A 27,967-nucleotide genomic window follows, 5' to 3' on the forward strand; every position below is an offset into this window, starting at 1 on the left:
GTGGTTCTCGTCTGTGCTGCGCTGGCTGTGGTGGGCATTGAGGTTGGTGGTGCTGTGGTCGTGGCTGGAGGTTCCAGGGTGCTGGTCCCGGGTGTTGTCTCGGTGATCTCGGCGGGTGGAGATTGCTCCGCTGTTCCTGGGTGGAGGAGTCGGGCTGCGGTTTAAAGCGACGTCCTTGAGAGTCTTGCAAGGATGGGGACTGTCTCCCTGTACAGGTGAACATGGTCATAGAGACAGTCCAGATCGAGGGTGGGATGGTGGGCCAGGTGTACATTGGGTCGCAGGCACAGTCCCGGGATAGGCTGGCGTTTATTCTTTGGATTGTGGCAGGGTGGAAGTCCTTCCTCTGTAGAAGGTTGACACCACGATTCTTGAGTTGGGGAAGATTGCGGAGGCCTTCTCAATCACTCCCCGTAGTGAAGTCGCCACCCTCTCATGCTGAGCACGCAGTCGTTGCTTCCGGTATGTATGATTATGTGGCTTGGCACCCGAGATGGGCCTTATCAAAGCAGCTTATCAAGCAGCTCCATCAAGCAGCTGCGTTGTTGGGCACCACACCTTTCTCGTTTTGTGTCTAGGGGAAAAGTTTCTTCTCCTGAACAAACTTCCCATTTGAGTCCATCAAATGGGGGGGGGGGGGGGGCAGGGGGGGCAGAGGGGGCTGGTGGTGTTGGAGCTGGGGTGTTGCTTGTCTGTGTCGGTGCCACTGTCAGTGGGAGGCTGTTCTGTGGGTTGGGGAGGAGGGGTGCAGCAGGCAGGGCTGGGGAAGCCTGGCTGGTTGAGCTGGGCTCCTCTGCTGTGTGAGGGCAGGTCATAGGGTGGTGGTCTAGCTGCTCCTGCAGCCTGTCCTCTGTTCTCTTTCTCTCCTGCAGCTCCTCTCTTAGTGTGGTCAGCTCCTTATTGCTGCTCTGCCTGTCTTTTTGGAGCTCTCTCACCTCCTTTGTTAGATCAGCCAGCTCTCTCTTGAGGTCCGTCTCTCTCTTGCTGAACCTCTTTCAGCTGTGTTGCAAGGCTGCTGTCCTGCTCTGTCCTCACCTTGGTTAGGAGCTCCTCTAAGGTGTGGTTGTCTGGTTGCTGTTTGCTCACGCTCTCCCTGAGCAGGACCACCTCCCCCTCCAGTTTGGTGAACTCATCCCTCATGGCAGCCATGGTGGTGAGGAGGGCCTGAGCCTGCTCTGCACTGAGGGGGTCGCTCTCCTCCTGGGGCGTGTCCTCCACTATGGTGGGAAGAGAGGTGCTGGATGTGCCTTTTTGGGTGGGGAGAGTAGGGGTGAGGGTGGTGCTGGTGGAGTTTGTCTTGTGGGAGGGCATGTCACTGGTGGTGTCCTTCTCTCTCTCCGCTCTCTCCTTAATGGTCTGAAAGTCTGTTTCAAACAGCCTAATGTTACCTTGCACCATGACAGTCCCAGTCTTGTAGAGGTTGATTGTTATCATGGTGCTGTCAGGGTCGTCCGTCTCTTTGATTTCCAGCTTCCACCCATTACAGATTCCCTCTTTCTTTATGGATGGGTAGTGAGAGCACACTGCTGAGCGCCATGCATTTGGCTGGTCAGTGAGGAAGATGAGATTACTCACGTCACCGTTTTTGTAGAGGTCTGCAAAAAGGGTTTCTGGCCTCCCCTCTAGTAGCTTCTGTTTAAAAGCTTTCCTCGTTGTGTCATTTTTGGCCTCTGGAGGGTAGAGAATGGATTCAGCGCTGAGGGGGAGTGGGGACATGGTGCCTGTGGGCTCTGCTACAACTGCTGCTGCTGCCCCGTTGCCATGGCAACCGATTTGTTCGTCTGCTGCTGTTGCTAGCTAGCGCTAATTTAGTTCAAAAACCAGCAAAAAGAGTGACAAATCCTCACATTAAAAAACAGAAGATATGTTTAAAGTTAGTCCGTGCTCCTTTTTGGTTTACTCACTCAGTTTGGTCGTTTGATGTAGTTGTAATATCTGCCCTTGCTAGGTTTGTTCTATCTCGTTTCTTCTGGCCAGCTTGTTAGTCTGCTGGCTAGGTCTTTGTTGTGTAGCTAGCTAGCTAGACTCAAAACTTCTTAACTTCTTAACTTGAGGCGCAAAGTWATTTTTTTCTTCTATTCTGAATGAATAGAGTTGTTGTTCATCACTTCTTGTCTGGAATTCTTTTTCGATTAGAGTGTTTATCTCATTCTAAAAACAAAAAAATATGAAATATATCAGAAGCTCATGTTGAGCATGACTCTCTCTCACTCTCTTATAAGGGATTTGCGTCAATTCAAATCTGGTATCAGGACAAAATGTGATTCAGAGTCACCGAATATAATTTAAGTATTTTTATTAAACTCAAGCGATAAATGGTAAATGCAATTTCCGTATATCCGGGTTCACTGTAACACCTCGCAGGGTAGAACAGGGAACTGGCAGGAGGTAAGTAAACAGCTGTTCTTATACCGTGATAGACGTAGTTCCAACCCGTCTGTTGGCCTATCACAGTAGAGGCTGAGCGTGGTTTAAACTTTGCTCAGCCTATCGCCGGCGCTCAGGCTGGTCCCAGCCTCTTGGCGCTCCTTGGTGTCCGGCGCTGTTGCTGTGTAGATTACGCTCCCACACCCTGGAGACTGAGGTCAGACAGTTCTGTAACATTGTTTGAGCTATTTGCACCTGCATAGAAAGCATACTGNTCTGAATGAATAGAGTTGTTGTTCATCACTTCTTGTCTGGAATTCTTTTTCGATTAGAGTGTTTATCTCATTCTAAAAACAAAAAAATATGAAATATATCAGAAGCTCATGTTGAGCATGACTCTCTCTCACTCTCTTATAAGGGATTTGCGTCAATTCAAATCTGGTATCAGGACAAAATGTGATTCAGAGTCACCGAATATAATTTAAGTATTTTTATTAAACTCAAGCGATAAATGGTAAATGCAATTTCCGTATATCCGGGTTCACTGTAACACCTCGCAGGGTAGAACAGGGAACTGGCAGGAGGTAAGTAAACAGCTGTTCTTATACCGTGATAGACGTAGTTCCAACCCGTCTGTTGGCCTATCACAGTAGAGGCTGAGCGTGGTTTAAACTTTGCTCAGCCTATCGCCGGCGCTCAGGCTGGTCCCAGCCTCTTGGCGCTCCTTGGTGTCCGGCGCTGTTGCTGTGTAGATTACGCTCCCACACCCTGGAGACTGAGGTCAGACAGTTCTGTAACATTGTTTGAGCTATTTGCACCTGCATAGAAAGCATACTGTTCTCGCTCAAGGTTAACCACAGCTTCTCAGCACACTATCTGGGGCAAAATGTTACTTCCAGCACACACACACACAGACACCCAGGCGCCCAGGCCAACAGTTGCTAATATTATATCACATGTGATATAGTATTAGAAACCATCAGGTTCAATGATCGATACATACATACCAGGTTGTTGATGAACCCAGGAACTTTAAACCTTTAATGACCATTCAGAACACGTTCTCGTTACCCTAGTAACATATTAGATACCATAGGGATTTTTAGGAGTCCCCCTTTTGACACCCCTAGGGTGTCACTCATTATCCTTTACTTCAGCGGTCACAGTATAGTAATATGTTAATAGTATTTCATGAACATAGTCAAACGTTTATTATTAATTAATTAATTAATTATTATTATATATATTTTTTTAAATCAACAATTACACCAATCAACAAATGATATACGCTAAGCTGCATTTCGACTCCTCCTTTTGACACCCTTTTAGGGTGTCACACTCAGAATACAAAGATTAAAAGAAACACACCTTTATTGTATAAAGAATAAAAAACCATCTAGTCCACCCTGCTACACCTAACAGGTACTAGGTTGGCTAACACCCACCCAGGAAATGTAAACCTTGACATAAGGTAGGACAACATACAGGGTAAAAGATTACAAGGATATATTGTGAAACAAAAAGCAATGAATTAAACTAAAAATAAGCAATTTTGTTTATATAGCAAACCATGGATCATCCTCTGCCAAGGCAGTCTCAGCATCCCCCAAACGTGAGCAAGCAATGGCATCATAACCGCAGCGTGCGCAACATCTGTAAAAGATTTCCTCAAACAGAGGATAATACATGCAGCACAGCACATTAATATAAGAAATACAACTATTAGGGTCAGACATCCAGTGACCATCAATGCAGTGTACTCACCAAACCAACCACCCAGCCAGGAGAACAGTCCACTCTCCTCCACACCTGCAAGACCCTTCATCTCCACAGATAACTTTTCCAACCCGCTCAGAGCTTTTGAAATGCTCCCATCTGGATTGGTATTGTTAGGGATAAACGTGCAACATTGTTCTCCAAACATTTTACAAACACCTCCCTGGTTGGCCAGAATCATGTCTAGTGCTAGCCTATTTTGTCTAGCGGCTCGAGAGGTGGCATCCAATTGTTCAGCCATCCCCGTAAGTGCGGTGTGGGTGTAGTTAACAAATCGTTGTTGATTATAGTAGATATAATTGATCCAGGCAGTTTGCTTAGCATCAACAATAGCTGGGCCAATAATGGGCAACAAATGCCACAGGCCATCATTCCTGTTTAATGCCTGGAATTCGTAGGGGACCCCTATTGGGACCCCCAACAGGTTGGTGTGGATGTTATCTGTACCCTCGGACCAAGGAGCGTCACGTTTCTGCCGTCTCCTGGGTTGGTCCCGAGCCTCTGTGTCATGTGCAGATCCCAGGAGTTGGTTAGCTGTAACCTCAATAATAGTCAATGGTGTTATCAGACTGGCCAAAGCACATGTGCCCTGCCAGTCTCCTTTCAAAATAGGGGTCAACCGCCTGGCAGGTCCACACATCCACCATACATCAGCAACACCTCTAGTTTGGTTCAGCCCTTCAACGGGCCAGGTGGCATTAATAGTGACATTAGTGATGCAGTCAGCAGTAGGGAGCCTCCCATAGTCTATACCCCTACCTGTACCAGTGATACAGCTGTCATTTCCCCCATATGCCTTAACCCCCCACGGTGCCTTCTGGGGGGGCACTTCTGGGAACACAAGACTCAGAGCTTTACACAGGGTTGAATTTGGCTTATTATGGTAGAAACTTTCCAATATGCACATCCAACCTTCCCCACTGCTAAGGGCAAATGGGTGAGTAGCCAGAACAGGTCTAGCATGTCCACAGATCACACAGTCTTTTCTGTTAAGTGTTTTGGCTGTATACCTCATATAGGCTAACCACATATTATCCCTACCCTCATAGCCAGTTTCAGTCCCCAATTGGTCGCTATCTGAGATATCCTTTACATTTATTACCTGTACCGGATTGGAGAGCTTAGGTGACGAAGTGGAACCCGGTCTTGAAGTAGTGGAGGAGTTCGGCTGAACCTGGCCTTGGCCTGTTGGAACTGGTGGTGGTTTTGGCAGCACTGTGATGGCAACCATCCCCATCGTATCCCAATCAGACAGCTCAGGACGACCAGCAGTCCTGTAAAGCCCCATCCTCTCCCAGAAAACATATCAGCAGTCAGAGGCCAGACAGTACTTCCACTTCTATGAACGTACACAGTGATGAGGGAAATCTTCGATAAGGAGTTGACCCCCAAACTTTATTAGCTACGGTTCTTCTCCTTAACTCTGTGATGGTTCGGCAGTGTCAGTGTGTCTTACCCTCTTGCAATGTGCGATATGAACCCAGGTAGTTCTTTCAGCTATTCTCACCGCAAAGGCTGTCACCAGGAATACTTGGTATGGCCCCTCCCAACGGGGCTGCATTCCACCTATTCTCCTCATGGACTGGATTGCATGAATCACCTTCTCCTGTAATTCACCTGTAGTGCATAAAATCTTGGACATACAGATTTGGTTAACAAACAATTTCTCATTTATTCTATCTGATTAGCTAGAATGTCCTCCATTATTATCCTAGTAAACCAACTGTAGGGATATTTAACTAATAGGCCACACTACAAAGTGCCCTATTCCATCCCCCTTTTGATACATGGCTCCGCCCTTGTATCAATACTGGCGCAAATCTAACAATTCTCTGTCAAGTATCTTATCTACTTTAAAAGTTATCAGTGCTGCCCCTTAGTTCCTGAACCCAACTAAGTTTTCATTCCCTCTGTCTCCCCTCAGTAACCGTGACCCAGTCTGTGTCACTCCTATCTCTCTGTTCCCAACCTTCAAGGTCTCAGCAGTGTGGGGAGGGCCCCTCTGTCTGCCCTTTCCCTTATCTGTCTGTAGCTTGGTCCCAAACATTAACTAAGTGTCTCACTGTTATCTGAACCCATGGAATTACAAAACAAAAAAAAACAAAAAACATGTCTATGGTGGCAATTTCGAAAGTCCTTACATAGGTTAAATAAGGTTATCTCGATCCTATCAATAATCCTGAATCACCACAGATGTCATATATCCCCGTCCACTTTATACTATTCACACTATGATCAAATGAGGCCAAAACGAATGCTAACCATATCATATGCTTTCTGTACTAATGAAATATCTCCTTCAGGAGTCCACTGTATTTTATCTAACAATAACATGGGTTAGCCTTATAAAATCACTATTTTTCTATGTTCATCTTTTTCCTGCCCTGTTGGCTTAAAATATGTTCTAAATACTTAACACGAGTCTACCTTTTATTTTAAAAAAACGTATCCTAACTAATTTTCATTGTGTTCCCAGGCCCATATGCTTAAAATCAGCTTAAAATGTCCAATGGCGCCTTCTTGTGGACAATCCAGTTGCTAATATTATATCACATGTGATATAGTATTGGGTTATAGTGCAATAAACACAGATCCTCACACTCTCTCAGCTAACCTTGTGGGGACACAAAATTCAGTCCCATTCAACATCCTATTTTTCCTAAACCCTAACTCATACTCTTACGCTAACATGAACCCAAAAACCTAACATTAACCGTGAACCCTAATTCTAACCTTAACCCCCTTAGAAATAGCATTTGACCCTGTGAGGACAAACAAAATGTTCCCAGTTGGTAAATGTTTTGTTTGTTTACTATTCTTGTGGGGACTTCTGGTGTCTCACTCACACACACACCTTATGACAAGGGCAGGCCAGGCCAGTGGCTTCTTCCCTCAATCCCCTCACTGTTTCATCACAGGCATAATCCACTCATGACAAAACAGAGATGGTCTATCCCTCTCTGAAGACAGACCTCCAACTCAAACAAAACACAGAGAGGGAGAGGGATAGAGAGAAAGAGAGAAAGAGAGAGATCACAAATCTGATGAGATGTTTTTATAGTGTGAATACAGTATTCAACATAACTGATTTTCCTGTGCATTAGGCATTGACATCAATCCAATGTTAGTTTAACACACAGAGGTCAAGTAAGGATTTGACCCTAAATTAATGGAAAAATAACATTCTTGTGACGCAAGAAAAGCCGTTGAAAGCGTTAAAATTGAAGGAAAAAACATTGGTGAGCTGATAAAATCACAGCCAGAGCTCCTTCTGCTGGACCAGAATAAATAAATAAAGCTCTAGTGTGGAGATGGGATCACAGCCAACAAGACACGACTCACAATACAACAACACAAGCTGCCTGACCAATCATCCAGCTGTTTGTCAGTCAGGTCACTGTTCACTGGTGTGGATAAGACTGTCTGCTAAATGACTATAATGTCAAAAAGTAGGAACATTTTCAGACACTCTTGGCTGACAATGGAAAAATACTTAAATGGCTCTATAGTTGAAACCAACACATGTCTAGGGTATAGCCTTATATTCATGCAGGTTGGTAGAACAGGGAGGTAGCAAAGGTATTATTTCCCCTTGGGAATAACACATACCCATAATGCCAAGAAGTCAACTGTAAACCCCTTGAACAAATCTACTACTGTACTGTATCTAACTTCTGTAACAAACCTCAAACACCAGATGTTAAACACTATTACTTATCATTGGCAATTGAGATCTCCTCTCCATCACACACAGACTGTTTCTGGCATTCTCCTCTCGTTTGTTCCACTACATGCCAGTTCTCTTGGTGACTGCAGACAAAACTCCATACCATATCTGTGGGAGACAGCAGACATTGACGTTAATTTCACGTGTGCTTTCCTCACAATCTTAAATAAGCATGCCCCATTTAAAAAATGTAGGAACAGGAACAGATATAGCCCGTGGTTCACTCCAGACCTGACTGCCCTTAACCAGCACAAAAACATCCTGTGGCGCACTGCATTAGCATCGAATAGCCCCCGCGATATGCAACTTTTCAGGGAAGTTAGGAACCAATATACACAGGCAGTTAGTAAAGCAAAGGCTAGCTTTTTCAAACATAAATTTGCATACTGTAGCACAAACTCCCAAAAGTTCTGGGACTCTGTAAAGTCCATGGAGAATAAGAGCACCTCCCAGCTGCCCACTGCACTGAGGGTAGGAAAAACTGTCACCACCGATAAATCCACGATAATTGAAAATTTCAATAAGCATTTTTCTACGGGTGGCCAGGCTTTCCACCTGGCCACCCATACCCTGGTCAACAGCCCTGTACCCCCCACAGTAACTTGCCCATGCCTCCCCCATTTCTCCTTCACCCAAATCCAGATAGCTGATGTTCTGAAAGAGCGGCAAAATCTGGACCCCTACAAATCAGCAGGGCTATACAATCTGGACCCTCTCTTTCTACAATTATGAGCCAAAATTGTTGCAACCCCTATTACTAGCCTGTTCAACTTCTCTTTTGTATTGTCTGAGATCCCCAAAGTTTGGAAAGCTGCCGCGGTCATCCCCCTCTTCAAAGGGGGAGACACTCTAGACCCAAACTGCTTCAGACCTATATCTACCCTACCCTGCCTTTCCAAGGTCTTCAAAAGCCAAGTTAACAAACAGATCACCGACCATTTCCAATCCCACCATACCTTCTTCGCTATGCAATCTGGTTTCAGAGCTGGTCATGGGTGTACCTCAACCACGCTCAAGGTCCTAAACGATATCATAACCTCCATCGATAAGAGACAATACTGTGCAGCTGTATTCATCGACCTGGCCAAGGCTTTCGACTCTGTCAATCACCACATTCTTATCGGCAGACTCAACAGCCTTGGTTTCTCAAATGATTGCCTCGCCTGGTTCACCAACTACTTCTCTGACAGAGTTCAGTGTGTCAAATCGGAGGGCCTGTTATCCGGACCTCTGGCAGTCTCTATGGGGGTGCCACAGGGTTCAATTCTCGGGCCGACTCTTTTCTCTATATACATCAATGATGTTGCTATTGCTGCTGGTGATTCTCTGATCCACCACTACGCAGACGACACCATTCTGTATACTTCTGGCCCTTCTTTGGACACTGTGTTAACTAACCTCCAGACGAGCTTCAACGCCATACAACTCTCCTTCCGTGGCCTCCAACTGCTCTTAAATGCAAGTAAAACTAAATGCATGCTCTTCAACCGATCGCTACCAGCACCTGCCCGCCTGTCCAGCATCACTACTCTGGACGGTTCTGACTTAGAATATGTGGACATCTACAAATACCTAGGTGTCTGGTTAGACTGTAAACTCTCCTTCCAGACTCACATTAATCATCTCCAATCCAAAATTAAATCTAGAATCGGCTTCCTGTTTCGCAACAAAGCATCCTTCACTCTTGCTGCCAAACATACCCTCGTAAAACTGACTATCCTACCGATCCTGGACTTCGGCGATGTCATTTACAAAATAGCCTCCAACACTCTACTCAGCAAATTGGATGCAGTCTATCACAGTGCCATCTGTTTTGTCACCAAAGCCCCATCTACTACCCACTACTGCGACCTGTATGCTCTCGTTGGCTGGCCCTCGCTTCATATTCGTTGCCAAACCCACTGGCTTCAGGTCATCTGTCAGTCTTTGCTAGGTAAAGCCCCGCCTTATCGAAGCTCACTGGTCACCATAGCAGCACCCACCCGTAGCACGCGCTCCAGCAGGTATATTTCACTGGTCACCCCCAAAGCAAATTCCCCCTTTGGCTGCCTTTCCTTCCAGTTCTCTGCTGCCAATGACTGGAACGTATTGCAAAAAAATAAAAATAAAAATAAAAAACTTTTTTTTTTTAAATCACTGAAGCTGGAAACTCATATCACCCTCACTAGTTTTAAGCACCAGCTGTCAGAGCAGCTCACAGATCACTGCACCTGTACATAGCCCATTTGTAAATAGGCCATCCAACTACCTCATCCCCATACTGTTATATATTTTTTGTGCTCCTTTGCACCCCAGTATCTCTACTTGCACATTCATCTTCTGCACATCCATCACTCCAGTGTTTAATTGCTAAATTGTAATTATTTTGCCACTATGGCCTATTTATTGCCTTACCTAATTTTCACACACTGTATATATACTTGTTTTTCTCTATTGTGTTATTGACTGTATGTTTGTTTATTCCATGTGTAACTCTGTGTTGTTGTTTGTGTCACACTGCTTTGCTTTATCTTGGCCAGGTCACAGTTGTAAATGAGAACTTGTTCTCAACTAGCCTACCTGGTTAAATAAAGGTGAACTAAAACAATTCAGATCAATCTCAGCTATCACTTATCCAGTCATGGGTGCATGCCCAAGACCCTAGCATGTTTGTTCTGACCTTAGTGTGCTTGAATACACCCTATCACAGACCTGAGCAGAAATAATAATAATAATAATGATATAAAACAACAATCCTGAAGATGCTTAGCCTTTAAATTCAACCAGCAATATAAGTGAGTTGACTGGGTTGATTCTGGATTTCAATACTTGTCTGTCAGAGGAAAGAAGAGCCTGATTGATTTGAGCTCATTTTGCAGACAACAGAAGTCCGTAATAATTGATTTGTAATCATTTTCATCATCAATACCACATCACCTTCTGCAATCTGGTGTTGCGTCGTAATTTCCTTACATTTTCTCATACAGTAATACTGCAGCCTCATATTTCATATTTCTGATAAAGCGTCTGGCAGCAGCACGAAGGGAAATCATCCAGACTTCCTTTTGAAACTAGGATATATAGTACCTTCAGAAAGTATTCATACCCCTTGACTTATTCCACATTTTGTTGTGTTATAGCCTGAATTCAAAATGGATTAGGTAGATTTTCTTGCTTACCCATCTACGCACAATACCCCATGAAAGTGAAAACATGTTTTTTTCTGTGCAAATGTATTGAAAATGAAATACAGAATGATATATCTCTTTCGTCTAAGTCTCTAAGAGCTTTCCACACCATTCCGCAACATTTGCCCATTATACTTTTCAAAATTCTTCAAGCTCTGTCAAATTGGTTCTTGATCGTTGCTAGACAACCATTTTCAGGTCTTGCCATATACAGTACTGTATTTTCAAGTAGATTTAAGTCAACTTGGCCACTCAGGAACATTCACTGACTTCCTAGTAAACAACTCCAGTGTAGATTTGGCCCTGCTGAAAGGTGAATTCATCTCCTAGTGTCTGGTGGAAAGCAGACTTAACCAGGTTTTTCTCTAGGATTTTGCCTGTGCTTAGCTCCATTCCATTTCTTTATTCTGAAAAACTCCCCAGTCCTTGTCGATGACAAGCATACCCATAACATGATGGAGCCACCACCATGCTTGAAAATATGAAGAGTGGTACTCAGTGATGTGTTGTGTTTGCCCCAAACATAATGCTTTGTATTCAGAACAAAGTGAATTTCTTTGCCAAATGTTTTGTAGTTTTACTTTAGTGCCTTTGTAACGGATGTGAAATGGCTAGCTAGTTAGCGGGTACGCGCTAGTAGCGTTTCAATCAGTTACGTCACTTGCTCTGAAACCTAGAAGTAGTGTTGCACCTTGCTCTGCAAGGGCCGTGGCCTTTGTGGAGCGATGGGTAACGATGCTTCTTGGGCGACCGTTGTTGATGTGTGCAGAGGGTCCCTGGTTCGCGCCCGTGTCGGGGTGAGGGGACAACGTAAAGTTATACTGTTACACCTTGTTGCAAACAGGATGCATGTTTATAATAAAATATTGTATTTTCAGCTGTTTAAAGCTGGAGTAAAAAAATTAAGCAAGACACAAAAACATAAGTTAAAAACGTAAAGCATAGAAATACTGTAGCACATAGAAGAGATCTACCGCGTCCGACTTGCTTTCAATGAGAATGACAGATCTATAACTCACATTTCTGTGAATTTTGTTGGGTTGCCCCAAAAAGTTACATATTGCAGCTTTAAACTAATTGTTTTAAAGTCACCATTGGCCTCATGGTAAAATCCCTGAGCGGTTTCCTTCCTCTCTTGCAACTGAGTTACGAAAATTGCCTGTATCTTTGTAGTGACTGGGTGTATTGATACACCATCCAAAGTTCAATGAATAACTTCACCATGCTAAAATGTCCGTTTTTTTGCGAGGCATTGGAAAATCTCCCTGGTCTTTGTGATGGAATCTGTGTTTGAAATTCAATGCTCGACTGAGGAACCTTACAGATAATTGAATGTCTGGGGTACAGAGATGAGGTAGTTATTCAAAAATCATGTTAGGCACATTTTGCACTCAGTCCATGCAACTTGTTATCTGACTTTTTTACTACTGAACTTATTTAAGCTTGTCATTTCAAAGGGGTTGAATACTTGACTGAAGACATTTCACTTTTAATTAATTTGTATACATTTTTTAAAACATAATTCCACTTTGACATTGTGTGTTGTGTGTTGGCCAGTGAATTTTTTCTCATCCAATTTAATCCATTTTAAACCCAGGCTGTAACACAACAAAATACGGGAAAAGTGAAGGGATATGAATACTTTCTGAAGGCACTGTATAGGGACTAACACTTGCTTTATATAGAACATAATCACCGGCAGCATCACTTTGACTGTCTGCATAGAAATATATACCTCTAGATAGTCTGATATATTTTCTCTGATTGGCTGTTTGTAATTAGGTCAATGAACCTCTTAAAAGACAAACCCATGAATTAAAGATTGCTCTATGCTGCCAGTTTGGCATCTGCAGTGTCTCAGGAGTTCCTTAATTCTCATTGGAGAGGCTCCTTCCACAATGAGAACCTAGATCTGGAAAATACTACCGTAATACATGAGTTAATATAGTCAAATCATCCCGTCACCTAGTCACAGCAACAACAAAAAATGTATTGATCATAGAACATCATAACTCGATAGGTATGGTTACTATAACATTGGTATTTACCTGGTTATTCCATAATAGCCTAATTAAAGACACATAGGCTAGTGGAAGTTCTATTCCCATTACACAAAATTAAAATGGGACAAGGACAACTTTGACATGACTGAGAAGAGCATGTGATGTGGGAGAGTCTCAAATAGAATAAGCAGAAAATGCTTTGTCGTGCAGAAAAGGAGACCAACTAGGCTACTTACTACAAAGAGGATGTAGGCAACTCCAAAGAGGATATAGGCTATCTGTCAGCTGACTTCACTCACCATATTTTGAGGGTCAAGCAAACACTTGGTTTGAAGTGCCTTTCACTGTACCTTGCCGTCGGTTCTTGTTGTAGCAGTCTACTGTTGCCTACCTGCCACGGCATTCCAGGATAATTAGCCTACATTTTTCACCTACTGGCGCTTTGCCAATAACAGCTGCTCACCGTCATAGCGCGATAGGTACGCGACCTAATCCAGCAAGCAAACGGTTTGTCACATGACTGTGCTCACCATGAGTTTATTTCCGCGTTCATTCGGTACAGAATGATTTGATAGAGAGAGGTGCATACCTGAACCGTTGCGGTCCGCAAAACGCGCCGCCGAGCCTCGGCGATATTCCGAGAAAGGGGACCCCGGCATTAGCATTGCTTGGACACACGCTGCAGCAAGAACATGCTCACCCGGGTGAAATCAGCTGTGGCCAATTTTATGGGCGGTATGATGGCTGGCAGTTCGAACAGTGAACCTCTCGGTGGCTCCGAATTACCGCTGAAATACCCGTACACAAGACCGGAGTTTCTGGGACTGTCACCGGATGAAATCGAGTGCTCGGCGGATCATGTTGCTCGGCCGATACTCATTCTGAAAGAGACGAAGAGGCTGCCGTGGGCCACTGGTTATGCAGAGTAAGTATGCGTCCATCTTTATTAAATCGCAGCAGGTTATAGCATGCACATTGCACTACCTGCACCAGAGGAAGCGTAAACATCAGCCTCATTTGATTGTGCCCCGGTTAGTTCCATGGGAATAGGCTATAATTGCGTCTGTCAGCGTAGCCTGCCACACTAGTACATGGGTTGGCAACAGGCAGCCCTTGTGCCAAAACTTGCCTGTAAGTGATTTTTATTTATTTAGGATTTACGTTTTTTTGTCAAAGATTGTCAAATCACCAGGAATCCAGGTAAACATTTGTTTCGCCATGTAATCAAGGTTTGAAATTATTTTCATTTTCAAATACAATCTATTTTGTGGCTTTGTTATGGTCAATTTGTAGTGTACAAATTATTATAATTATGTTCTGACCCGACCATCCATTCAGACAAAAATCGTCCAGCAGCTTAATCTAGTTGCTTACCCAGTGTTATGTCACCCATGAGGACACTACATCACCACCAAGTCTAAGGGTAGAGCTCGAAAATTCTAGCCTCTTGGGTGCTGCCATAGAGTTGCATTAGAAGTGCCAATCCAAGAAAGCTCAAGACTATTGGCCACAGATAAAATTATGTCAAATCATGTTACATGTACAGTCGCTTTGATTGGACTGATCATGTCAACATCATACTTTCAATCTTAGCTAGCAGTCATCATCATGAATCAAGTCGACAATCTACTGGCAAATCCTTTTTATATGAAGTGAAATTATAGATCAAACGTATCGGTGCTCATCGGCCATTGGACATAAACATTACACAACAAGTTGGAAATCTCAAATTCAACAATGAGTGGTTTGAAAGGAATCAGTGACAGTGGCTAACTGCCAGCATTGTAAAGCAATCACTAGCCTGCTATTTAGTGGAGTGGCTGTGTGGTCTGAAATCTGGGAGTAAGGGGCTCTTTTCCAAGTTTAAAATAATAAACATTCAACATTGGCCATGCTGTCAATGAAGCATGATTTGTGCCACACTCAAAACAACTTAACTCGGATCTGCGAAAACTTGACTTCAGTGAGTTCAAGACAACTGGGAAGTCGGGAATAAAGGAGCTCTGACTCTTAAAATATGGTTTGAATGGTCATCCAACTCGGAATTGTAAATCCGTTCCGCTTTCTAGAGCTAAGACCTGAATATCAATGACGTCATCATGATTCAACCTTGTTTTTTTCCGAGTTCCCAGTTGTTTTGAATGCACCATAAATCCAGAAAATGCCAGACTGATGAAAAAATTTGCCCACAAATGACCGCCACGCCACCTTCCTGTGAGCACAACAAGGTGATCCAAAAATGTATTGTATGCTGCTGCATAAATGGTGTAATATGCCAGGGAGACATGTATACTGTAGCTAAGAAAGTAATACTAAGTGTATGTTGTGTAGTAAGATGTTAGTAGCCCATGTGCCTCACCTTAATAATTTGGTCTATTTACCCCTCTTCATTTCGCCTACTGTTCTGACTTGGTGGTGCACATGTAGCCTATAACCTGTTTTAGAGAAATGTAATCATTGAATATTGTAAGAGCTTTCATTGTCTGCTTATATGCCCCCCTTATTTGCACTACGGTTCTGACTTGGTGCACGAGGAGAACAAATAGTTATATTGACTACGTCCGTCGTCGCTCATTAATGTCTTAATCGAAATTACGGATTGCCTCTTATCCACTCATCGTTCCCTTATGCCATAATTTGTTCATCTCAATTGTCAGTAGAAACCACATTTATTTAAGCAAGTCAGGTATATCAGCTATGTCTTTTTTTTTTGAGGTGGTAAATGAGGCTGAATGAACGGTTTCGCTTCCAGTCAAGGCTCCGCTAATAGCCAGGTGTAGCAGTGGTAAGATGTTGAGACAGCTTTATGTAGGCCCTAACAGTTTGTGGGTACCGTTGTCACCATTATAGTGAAATTCATGTATTGTTTAGTGTTGTGGCTTTGCTGGCATGCATCCCACTTTATATATTTTTTTGCCCCACCAAGATTTACATCGCCACTGAGCCTACCCATGATAAAATCGCCACTGAGCCTACCCATGCAATAGTGGGTGCAAAGGTTGCCCCTTGATGTCTGAAACGCAAACAGATAAAAACGCTTGTATTTACTTAATGACATTTCATGGAAATGCCAGTCTTATGACCCAACAACAACAGAGCAACCACCACCAACAAGACAATGATTACATTTAGAGGGTATCTGACAATATAAATTAACTTCAATCAAACATAGATAGTTTTGTAACACTAACTGATAGGCGTGCCCAGGGAGAAGGAGAGCAGATATAGGTTGACGAGGCATTCCCATTAAAACACAACTCTTACAAATAGATAAAACCCATTCCCATTCTCCCAGTTTATGCCAACTGACACAAAGTAAGGGGATCCCCTGATTGAAAGCTGCAATATGTTACTTTTTGGGCAACCTGACCAAATTCACATAGAAATGTGAGTTTTCATAAAAATTAAGTCTAAGAAGTGGTAGATCTGTTCTATGTGTGCTATATTTCTATGTTTCCTATTCTTAAGTTTTTGCATCTTTTACTTTTGGTTTTGTACACCAGCTTCAAACAGATGAGGGGAAAAATGTCAAGGTATTTCACAGCGGTTTAGATGGTACAATTATTTTCTAAACTATATTTGTTTTGTCACAAACTCAAATTAGGCTAACTGTTTGAATTTTAGCAACTAGGAAATGGAGGTGCGATTTCTGCATAGTGCATTTTTAACTGATGGCCAAACATTTAAACCTGAGGCCACGCTCTTAATTAACAACAAGGAACACCTAACAGGCCATGAGACTGCATTCAAGAGCTCATGCTTGTTACAATTAGTAGGCCTATCCTATTGATATTGCATTTACTAGAGGTCGACCAATTATGATTTTTCAACACCGATACCGATTATTGGAGGACCAAAAAAAGCCGATACCGATCAATCGGACGATTTTTAATTTTTTAAAATGTATTTATTTGTAATAATGACAATTACAACAATACTGAATGAACACTTATGTTAACTTAATATAATACATCAATAAAATCAATTTAGCCTCAAATAAATAGTGAAACATGTTCAATTTGGTTTAAATAATGCAAAAACAAAGTGTTGGAGAAGAAAGTAAAAGTGCAATATGTGCCATGTAAGAAAGCTAACGTTTAAGTTCCTTGCTCAGAACATGAGAACATATGAAAGCTGGTGGTTCCTTTTAACATGAGTCTTCAATATTCCCAGGTAAGAAGTTTTAGGTTGTAGTTATTATAGGAATTATAGGACTATTCTCTATACGATTTGTATTTCATATACCTTTGACTATTGGATGTTTTTATAGGCACTTTAATATTGCCAGTGTAACAGTATAGCTTCCATCCCTCTCCTCGCCGCTACCTGGGCTCGAACCAGGCACACATTGACAACAGCCACCCTCGAAGCAGCGTTACCCATGCAGAGCAAGGGGAACAACTACTCCAAGTCTCAGAGCGAGTGACGTTTGAAACGGTATTAGCGCGCACCCCGCTAACTAGCTAGCCATTTCACATCGGTTACACCAGCCTAATCTTGGGAGTTGATAGGCTTGAAGTCATAAACAGCGCAATGCTTGAAGCATTGAAGCATTGCGAAGAGCTGCTGGCAAAACGCACAAAAGTGCTGTTTGAATGAATGGTTACGAGCCTGCTGGTGCCTACCATCGCTCAGTCAGACTGCTCTATCAAATCATAGACTTAATTATAACATAATAACACACAGAAATACGAGCCTTAGGTCATTAATATGGTCGAATCCGGAAACTATCATCTCAAACAAAACATTTATTCTTTCAGTGAAATACGGAACCGTTACGTATTTTATCTAACGGGTGGCATCCATGAGTCTAAATATTCCTGTTACATTGCACAACCTTCAATGTTATGTCATAATTACATAAAATTCTGMCAAATTAGTTCGCAACGAGCCAGGCGGCCCAAACTGTTGCATATACCATGACTCTGCGTGCAATGAACGCAAGAGAAGTGACACAATTTCACCTGGTTAATATTGCCTGCTAACCTGGATTTCTTTTAGCTAAATATGCAGGTTTAAAAATATATACTTCTGTGTATTGATTTTAAGAAAGGCATTGATGTTTATGGTTAGGTACATGTTGGAGCAACGACAGTCCTTTTTCACGAATGCGCACTGCATCGATTATATGCAACGCAGGACACGCTAGATAAACTAGTAATATCATCAACCATGTGTAGTTATAACTAGTGATTATGATTGATTGTTTTTTATAAGTTAAGTTTAATGCTAGCTAGCAACTTACCTTGGCTTCTTACTGCATTCACGTAACAGGCGGGCTCCTCGTGAGGCAGGTGGTTAGAGCATTGGACTAGTTAACCGTAAGGTTGCAAGATTGAATCCCTGAGCTGACAAGGTAAAAATCTGTCGTTCTGCCCCTGAACAAGGCCGTTCCTAGGCCGTCATTGAAAATAAGAATGTGTTCATAACTGACTTGCCTAGTTAAATAAAGGTGTAAAAAAAAAAAAAAGGGGCAAAATCGGCGTCCAAAATTACCGATTTCCGATTGTTATGGAAACTTGTAATCGGCCATTCCGATTAATCGGTCGACCTCTAGCATTTACCCATACCATACCTCAGGGATGTCAAACTCATTCCATGGAGGGCCTAGTGTCTGTGGGTTTTAGATTTTCCCTTTCAAGTTAGACTTAGACACCCAAGTGTGGAGTTTTTACTAATTAGTGACCTTAATTCATCAAGTACAAGGGAGAAGTGAAATCCCGGAGACACTCGGCCCTCCGGGGAATGAGTTTGACATGTGCCATACCTGCTGGCTCAGTGGCGAAGCACGGCTCAGTGGCGAAGCACAGTTTTGCGCCCCCCTCCAAAATAAATAAAACATTCACTTTTTTTGTGTGGATTTTTGTTGCTGCCATGGGGCAGAGAGACAAATGTGCAGTTGTATAGATAATTTCGGGCTATTTTGCACGTTTAGCCATGAGGCTGAGAGAAAATGTTGCTGTTTTAGAGGTCAGGGATTCTTGAAAGATGGGACATTCTCAACTTTTTCCCCACAAATATTTTGTCTTAATATTAACAACATTTTAAATATATATTTTGATAGACTAAAGTATCAGCTATCACACCATGTAAAGGAACAACCACTATTTTTCTGAAGGCTTCGTCAGATACAATAAAATGCTTTTATTTTTTACAATTATTGTCCAATAAGTGATTAAAGGCKTTGACATTAGATTTTTTAAATGTTTGTTCTACAAACTTATTTTTGTTTTGTTTTTGAGTCAGTTTTGTCGGCCACCTTGCTCGCACACACTTTTTCAGTTCTGCCCACAATTTTTCTATAGGATGAGGTCAGGGCTTTGATGACCACTCCAATACCTTGACATTGTTGTCCTTAAGCCATTTTGCCCCAACTTTGGAAGTATGCTTGGGGTCATTGTCCATTTGGAAGACCAATTTGCGACCAAGCTTTAACTTCCTGACTGATGTCTTGAGATGTTGCTTCAATATATCCACATAATTTTCCTACCTCATGATGCCATTTATTTTGGGAAGTGCACTAGTCCCTCCTGCAGCAAAGCACCCCAACAACATGATGCTGCCACCCCCGAGCTTCACTGTTGGGATGGTGTTCTTTGGCTTGCAAGCCTCCCCCTTTTTCCTCCAACCGATGGTCATTATGGCCAAACATTTCTATTTTTGTTTCATTGGACCAGAGGACATTTCTCCAGAAAGTTTTTGTCCCCATGTGCAGTTGCAAACCGGAGTCTGGCTTTTTTATGGCGGTTTTGGAGCAGTGGCTTCTTCCTTGCTGTGCGGCCTTTCAGGTTATGTCGATATAGGGCTCGTTTTACTGTGGATATAGGTACTTTTGTACCTGTTTCCTCCAGCATCTTCACAAGGTCCTTTGCTGTTGTTCTGAGATTGATTTGCACTTTTCTCACCAAAGTACTGTCATCTCTAGGAGACAGAATGCGTCTCCTTCCTGAGCGATATGACGGCTGCGTGGTCCCATGATGTTTATACTTGCGTACTATTGTTTGTACAGATGAACGTGGTACCTTCAGGCGTTTGAAAATTGCTCCCAAGGATGAACCAGACTTGTGGAGGTCTACAATTTTTTTTCTGAGGTCTTGCCTAATTTCTTTTGATTTTTCCCATGATGTCAAGCAAAGAGGCACTGAGTTTGAAGGTAGGCCTTGAAATACATCCACAGGTACACCTCCAATTGACTCAAATGAGGCTAATTGACATATCAGAAGCTTCTAAAGCAATGACATTTTCAAGAATTTATCAAGCTGATTAGGCACAGTCAACTTAGTGTATGTAAACTTCTGACCCACTGGAATTGTGGTACTGTGAATTATAAGTGAAATTATAAGTGTAAACAATTGTTGGAAAAATTACTTGTCATGCACAAAGTAGATGTCCTAACCGACTTGCCAAAACTATAGTTTGTTAACAAGAAATTTGTGCAGTGGTTGAAAAACGAGTTGTAATGACTCCAACATAAGTGTATGCTAACTTCAACTTCAACTGTATATATACAAATAGTTTTAATGTCTGTTCCTTGTCTGTCATTAGATTTTAGACTATTTTCTCTCAAGCTTAATCTGTCCAACTATTCTCCACAGTTTTCCAGCCCTGGTAGACTGACATATTATCTGTCTATGATAATGAAATGCAATTTGTAATACAAGGACACAGTGTGCAGGAAGGAGCTCTCCTCTGCATGGATGTTACAGCTTCAACTCCCATGTCCTGACGATTAACCCAATTTAGATGTGCAAATGCTTCTTCATCTCAAGCTAGACATGACTACTGGCACCAATCCACAAAACTGACCATAGCATTTTCGTCCAGTGCAAAAGAGTACAATATACAGTATTTAGGCCTAATGCAGTGGTGAGTGATGTTCAAGATCGTCATGGTTTGAACTTCAAAGAACAAAAAGGTTTTCAATGGATCTGTGTTATTTTAAATGACACCAAAACCCCTCTGTCTGCACCCCTTGACTGTGGAATGTTGAGGGTGATACCCGTTTACTCCCTCAGGATTAGAGATCACATCTCAATATCATCTCAATCATCTCAACTAGCCACTAGGTATGGAGACATTTAAATAACAAGAATGAAAAAAGGATTAGCAGCCTACACTCATAAGAAAAAAAGGTGCTATCTAGAACCTCAAAGGGTTATTCGGCTGCTCCCATAGGTGAACCCTTCGAATAACTATTTTCGGTTCCTGCTAGAATACTTTTGGTTCCCGGTAGAACTCTTTCGGGTTCCATGAAGAACCCTTTCCACAGAGGGTTCTACACGGAACCCAAAAGGGTTCTACCTGGAACCAAAAAAMGTTATTCTCTTGGGACAGCGGAAGATCCCATTTGGACAACCATGGTCATTCAGCACCTACTCAGCGTGCATGCTGCAAAGCACCAGATTACACGCCACTACAAATAAAAGCAATCTAGTCCATGTGAGGCTATGCCCAACATGTCTCTGCCAGCTCTCCGTGTAGGCATGGCACTGCTACACTGCAGTGGATTTGTCAACAGCTGGTTGACCAGCAGGCCGTGTTGTTGTGGTGAGATCTGGCCCATCTCCTCCCAGCCGGAAGCCAGGCCATATTGAGATGATGTGATATCTACTGATCCACTTAGGGAGAGAATAAACAGTCCTGTGCCAAGGAATCACCCTCTAACTGTGATAACCTAGTCATAGGCTGTGTTATAAGAGCTGGGTGCAGGCTGTTGTATTTAACTGATGGATGGAGAAAGAATATAATGGATATTGCAGTCTAAACTAAAGCAGCATCCCTCCCCTGACCCGGCCGCTTCGCACGCTCTCTCCCGGTCTGCTGTCAGGTCTTGTTAGCGCTAACATTTCAGAAGGGCAGAGACTCCTGCTCTCTCTCTCCCTCTCTCCCTGCTTCCTGTCCTGCATTTACATAGCACTCATGAATGGATAAGGATCAATACATCAGTCGATATGTGTGTCTATGTAGCATGAACACTGCTACTTTGATGAGTGGAGGCAGGCAGACATGCATGTCTACGGGGATGTCGGTCAACTTCAGAGTAGCCATACATATCACTGTACTCACATAGATAGTGGATGGGGTAGCACATGATGTAGTAGCATAATGTTTCTACTGTACATAGTTTCTATCTCGTAACAAGGCTGATGTCCACACGGAAATGAGAGCAGTTTCAGTTCAATTGTCCACCAATCACGGCGACTGTTATACACAGGAACTGCATCAGTGTCATCATTTTAAGTGTTCTCCTCTCCTAATATAATGTTATGGTTTGAGTGTGACTTAAATGTGATCCAATCACTCACTTTGGGTTCGAATGATCAATCAATTCGTGCCTTTGTCATTAAATAGATCCTGACAATGTAATCAGAATGTATAAGAGAGGAATTTGATTACATGAGAAATGTCTATTCTGTCGAATGATCAAGGTCTGCTTGTGAAGTAAGATTACTGGTGATAAGAGAATTGTACTTCTCCTCAGATGCAATTTTCACAATGGAGACTGGTGGTTTGGTCTTCTCTGCACCGGCTTTGTTCAGAGTATGATTGTGATTACACAATCGCACCCTTCACATGCACATTAGTGTTGGGGAGTAGTAAACTACATGTAGTTCAATTAGTCATTTAACTACAGTTGCAAGTTTTTTTTTTTTTTTTTAACAATGTAGCGGTGTAGCTAACTACTGGAATTACACACTTTTTTCTGCAAAAAGAAAATATGGGCGAAGTAGGCAATCATTTCCTTTCCTTTTTGGGTTCAGACCTGCCTAATTCTCACTTGAAACATTTTTTTTTTGTTTTAACAGAAGGTGTTATTTGGCCTATTAACATATGACCCCAAAGAGATTGGTTCTTGGAATTTGTAGTCTGACATTTCAGATTTACATCTAATTTTTCACAAAGTAGTTTTTACTTTCTTTTTTTTTCGCTCTGCATTGTCGGTCTACAGCTGTTTTACGAAGCATGTGACATACGATTTGATTTATATTTTCTTAAGGGTAGCTTTAGTGTTGCTTAACTTCCTCCAGTGTGAAGTGTTTGGTACTGTAGCTTGGTCAACTATTTTGAATAGCTTTCCCAACACTGATGCACATTGATTGTAGTATTCTACTGCGTAACAGTCCAATTCTGACTTCAAAGCCAAGCATATCACTAGCTACGTTCCCATATCCACACAAGCACAACACTTAGCAATGTCCAATACATTGACTTGTTTCGACGTGATATGCTCGTGTTGACTGTGGATATTGGAACACAGCCACTGCCCTATTATTAGGACCAGGCAATGGTACACAATGACGGGTCCAAATGCATTCGGGTCTATTTAAGGTCAGACCGAGTAAGTGAGGCCAAATATAGAGGAAGTGGAATGAGGTAACCAACTGAATACCACAATCACTGTCTCAGAAGATGCTGTTCATCACTTAGGCCTGACCTGGCTGCCCATTCCACTCAGATCAGACTTATCAAGACAAAAGTGTAACACTTGATGGTCGGGGGTCCAGCTCTGCAGCTCCTTCTCCTTGTAGCTCCATCTCAGACAGTCTGGGCTCAAACACCTAGGGATCATTCATTACAGTATCTTCTTTATCTGTGTCAGGGTTTCCCAAACTCGGTCCTGGGGCCTCCCAGGGGTGCACGTTTTGATTTTTGACCCTAGCACATGGCTTTTTCAAATAATCAAAGCTTAATGATGAGTTGATTATTTGAATCAGTTGTGTAGTGCTAGGGCAAAAGCCAAAATGTGCACCCATGGGAGGCCCCAGGACCGAGTTGGGAATCCCTGATCTATGGGAAACTCTGCTGAGGTGGAGGTAATTTTGTGTAATCTGRCTGGTACCAGAAACACTATTTAAACTAAAAAAGTATCCTAAACCATACAGTACACTGAACCCCTCCCTCTGCAACTGGACCCTGGACTTCCTGACGAGCAGACTCCAGGTGATGAGGGTAGGCAACAAAACCTCCGCCATGCTGACTCTTAATATGGGCCCCCCAGGGGTGTGTGCTTAAAAAAATATTTGTTTATTTTGACAGGGAAGACATTTTGAGACCTAGGTCTATTTTTCAAATGTGCCCTGTATGATATAACATTATACACTATATATAAACTCAGCAGAAAAAGAAACGTCCTCTCACTGTCAACTGCGTTTATTTTCAGCAAACTTAACATGTGTAAATATTTGTATGAACATAACAAGATTTAACAACTGAGACATAAACTGAACTAGTCCCACAGACATGCGATTAACAGAAATTGAATAATGTGTCCCTGAACAAAGGGGGGGGGTCAAAATCAAAAATAACAGTCAGTATCTGGTGTGGCCACCAGCTGTATTAAGTACTGCAGTGCATCTCCTCCTCATGGACTGCACCATTTGCCAGTTCTTGCTGTGAGATGTTACCCCACTCTTCCACCAAGGCACCTGCAAGTTTCCAGACATTTCTAGGGGAAATGGCCCTAGTCCTCACCCTTCGATCCAACAGGTCCCAGTCGTGCTCAATGGGATTGAGATGCACAGCATTGAGATTGCCTGCAATGACAACAAACTCAGTCCGATGATGCTGTGACACACCGCCCCAGACCATGACCTCCACCTCCAAATTGATCCCGCTCCAGAGTACAGGCCTCGGTGTAACGCTCATTCCTTCGACGATAAACGCGAATCCGACCATCACCCCTGGTGAGACAAATCCGCGACTCGTCAGTGAAGAGCACTTTTTGCCAGTCCTGTCTGGTCCAGCGACGGTGGGTTCAGCGCTGTCTTAGGCGTCTCACAGTACGTACATTGCAATTTATTGCCCTGGCCACATCTGCAGTCCTCATGCCTCCTTGCAGCATGCCTAAGGCACGTTCACGCAGATAAGCAGGGACCCTGGGCAACTTTCTTTTGGTGTTTTTCAGAGTCAGTAGAAAGGTCTCTTTAGTGTCCTAAGTTTTCATAACTGTGACCTTAATCGCCCACCGTCTGTAAGCTGTTAATGTCTTAACGACCGTTCCACAGGTGCATGTTTATGAATTGTTTATGGTTCATTGAACAAGCATGTTAATGGTGTTTAAACCCTTTACAATGAAGATCTGTGAAGTTATTTGAGTTTTTATGAATGATCTTTGAAAGACAGGGTCCTGAAAAAGAGACGTTTCTTTTTTTGCTGAGTTTACATACACACACACACACACACACACACACACATTACAATACAAAAACAGTCATGGGAAGTACAAACAAAACCATCACAAATCAACTAGAAAAACTGTTACATTCCTCCACAAATAAGTCCCCAATCAATGCTTTAAATTGCCCGAACGGTACCAGAACATCAAGATGAAATGTACTTTGAATTTTGTTTACAAAAATATGGTGCATTAAAACTAAAAGCAGCTTTACCTAGCTCAGTGGAGACCCTAGGAACCTCGAGTTATCCAATCCTGTGAAAGGGTTAGGCAACTCGGGTGTATCTACTCGACAGCAAAGTTAGCTAAGACGGAATTGGTTAGTTTATGAAGTAGGGCCTTGTAAACAAAAAGGAGTAATGTGGTGATCTGCGGGTCTTTAGCGAAGTCCAGCCAACCTTTTGATACAGGATGCAGTAGTGAGGATCAAAACTGTTACGTGTAACAAAGGCACAATGGTAGATGGCATCCAATGGTTTAAGAGTAACAGCTGCACTTTGATAAATAATATCACCATAATCAAGAACAGATAAAAAGGTTGATTGAATAATCTGTTTACTACTGCTTAGAGAGAGGCACAATATGTTTGTGTAGAAAAAGCCAAATTTAAATCTTAGCTTCTTAACCAGTCATTTGTTTTTTAAATGTCAAATCCATATCGATCCATATCTAAGTGTATATATATATATATGCAGGAACATGTTCGGAAAGTATTCAGACCCCTTGACTTTTTCCACACTGTGTTACGMTACAGCCTTATTTTAAAACGTATTAAATTGTTTTATCAATCTACACACAATACCCAATATTGAGAAAGCAAAAACAGGTTTGTAGAAATGTTTGTTAATTTATAAAAAACTGAAATAGCACATTTACGTAAGTATTCAGACCCTTTATTCAGTACTTTGTTGAAGCACCTTTGGCAGTGATTACAGCAGCGAGTCTTTGATTGGGGAGTTTCTCCCAATCAAATCAAGTTTTATTTGCCACACGTGTTTAGCAGATGTTATTGCGGGTGTAGCGAAACGCTTGTGTTTCCAGCTCCAACGGTGCAGTAATATTACTTGTTAGATATCTAACAATACACACAAATAAATCTAAAGGAATGGAATTAAGACTATATCAATATTTGTGCTAGCAATGTCAGAGCGGCATAGATGAAGATACAGTAGAATAGGATGGAATACAGTATATACATATGAGATGTGTAATGCAAAATATGTAAACATTAAAGTGACTAGTGTTCCATTATTAAAGTGACCAGTGACGATTTCAAGTCTATGTATATAGGGCAGCAGCCTCTGTGCTAGTGATGGCTATTTAACAGTCTGATGGCCTTGAGATAAAAGCTGTTGTTCAGTCTCTCGGTCCCAGCTTTGATGCACCTGTACTGACCTCGCCTTCTGGATGATAGCGGGGTCAACATGCAGTGGCTCGGGTGGTTGTAGTCCTAGATTATCTTTTTGGTCTTCCTGTGACTTCGGGTGAAGTAAGTGTCCAGGAAGGAAGGGAGTACAGGAGGGGCTAAGCACGCATCCATGTGGGGCCCCAGTGTTGAGGATCAGTGAAGTGGAGGTGTTGTTTTCCTACCTTCACCTCCTGGGGGCGGCCTGTCAGGAAGTCCAGGACCCAGTTGCACAGGGCGGGGTTCAGACCCAGGGCCTCAAGCTTAATGATGAGCTTGGAGGGTACTATGGTGTTGAATGCTGAGCTATAGTCAATGAAAAGCATTCTAACATAGGTATTCCTCTTGTCCAGATGGGATAGGGCAGTGTGCAATGCGATTGCATAGTCCATTGGGGCGGTAAGCAAATTGAAGTGGGTCTAGGGTGTCAGGAAAGGTAGAGGTGATAAGATCATGACTAGTCTCTCAAAGCACTTCATGATGACATAAGTGAGTGCTACGGGGCGATAGTCTTTTAATTCAGTTACCTTGCTTTCTTGGGTACAGGAACAATGGTGAACATCTTGAAACATGTGGGGACAGCAGACTGGGATAGGTAGAGATTGAATATGTCCGTAAACGCAAGGGACGCCGTCGGGGAAATTCCGATCCCGATAGCCTGAGTTCTGTCACTAAGATAATCATGAAACCATTAACTGGCGTCAAAGCTCAGGCCTATGGAGGACAACTTATTCAATAAAATAGCATGATCAACAGTATCGAAAGCTTTTGACAGGTCCACAAGCAAAGTAGCACATTTCATTTTAGTGTCTGAAGCATTGACAAGATCATTAACAGCTAAAGTGGTTGCTGGAATAGTGCAATGCCCTGATTGGTTTACATTGAAAATACATTTCTCAGATGTAAAGAGTAAAGTTGTGCATTTACTAAGAATTCAAGAATCTTAGCTAGACAAGGAAGCCTTGAAATGTAGCGATTAATTATTAAGATCACTACTATCCCGTCCTTATGGAGTGGCAAGAAGAGCTGATTTCCATACTTTTGGAATTTTTCTTGATAACAACGTTAAATAAAACATCTGGGTTATTAAGCAAACAATGATGGGCGCTGCACACTTAAGCAGACCGGGATCCAATTAGTCGGCCCCTGTGGATTTCTTGTTGTCTATTGCTGTAGCAAAGCGTCCAGAACTTATTTTCTGTAAATAGCCTAAAAGAAAAGGTTTGACTAATTTCTCTTATCATTCAGTAGGCTTCCCCGATCAGCTTCCAGCCCAATATCATTGTGAATTGGCATAGAAGTTCTTTCAAAGAGAGAGCCTGCTGAAATAAAATGTTCTTTAAAAGC

At 42.5% G+C, this 27,967-nt stretch overlaps 1 protein-coding gene and 1 long non-coding RNA gene across 3 annotated transcripts in view; one reads left to right on the plus strand and one right to left on the minus strand.

Annotated features, from left to right (window-relative positions):
- Positions 1–2,842: 2,842 nt before the first annotated feature.
- LOC111972232 (uncharacterized) lies at positions 2,843–12,965 on the minus strand. The gene is made up of 2 exons (XR_011480725.1): positions 4,788–12,965; positions 2,843–4,712 (listed from the first exon to the last, which is right to left on the minus strand). It is a non-coding gene; the product is annotated as an uncharacterized lncRNA (long non-coding RNA).
- The window catches only part of LOC111972022 (protein phosphatase 1H), a 48,094-nt gene continuing 33,091 nt past the window's right edge, over positions 12,965–27,967 (plus strand). For both annotated transcript variants that reach the window (XR_002878344.2, XM_023998858.2), the window contains exon 1: positions 12,965–13,965. Coding sequence is in view for 1 of the 2 variants with exons in the window: in XM_023998858.2 (XP_023854626.1) it covers positions 13,733–13,965 (233 nt within the window). In the remaining variant the exon portion in view is untranslated. The remainder of the gene's footprint in view (positions 13,966–27,967) is intronic.

Source organism: Salvelinus sp. IW2-2015, linkage group LG13 (genome assembly GCF_002910315.2).
Source record: "Salvelinus sp. IW2-2015 linkage group LG13, ASM291031v2, whole genome shotgun sequence".
Classification (NCBI taxonomy): Eukaryota; Metazoa; Chordata; class Actinopteri; order Salmoniformes; family Salmonidae; genus Salvelinus; species Salvelinus sp. IW2-2015.